Consider the following 314-nt stretch of genomic DNA (forward strand, 5'->3'; position numbering starts at 1 on the left):
CGTTTTCTTTCACCCCTTTTTTTCTTCCCCATACCCATCTCCCATTATCTGCAGAGACGAGCGGGGCCGAGGACCTAATGCAGGTTGCCGCGCGCGTGCACGGCAAAGTGAACGAGACCCTGTTTGTATACGCAATTTCTTTCGTCATCCTGAGAAAGAAGGTGGGTTTTAATCCTGTTTTCTTTTCTTTCTTTTTACTTTTTTTCTCTCTCTTCTTCGTTTTCTTCATCTTTTCCCCCTTACATGTATGTGAATAAGATAGGTTTCTGTCTATCAATGTTTTATCCTATTTAGACTACACAACGTCTTTGTCA

At 42.0% G+C, this 314-nt stretch overlaps 1 protein-coding gene across 1 annotated transcript in view; it reads left to right on the top strand.

The window, feature by feature from the left end:
• Positions 1–314, top strand: part of LOC119586224 (hemocyanin F chain-like) — a gene marked incomplete at its 5' end in the record, with an annotated part of 11,410 nt that overhangs the window by 1,735 nt on the left and 9,361 nt on the right. Inside the window, 1 exon segment of the mRNA XM_037934929.1 lies at positions 55–161. Coding sequence (XP_037790857.1) covers positions 55–161 — 107 coding nt within the window.

Source organism: Penaeus monodon, chromosome 21 (assembly GCF_015228065.2).
Source record: "Penaeus monodon isolate SGIC_2016 chromosome 21, NSTDA_Pmon_1, whole genome shotgun sequence".
Classification (NCBI taxonomy): Eukaryota; Metazoa; Arthropoda; class Malacostraca; order Decapoda; family Penaeidae; genus Penaeus; species Penaeus monodon.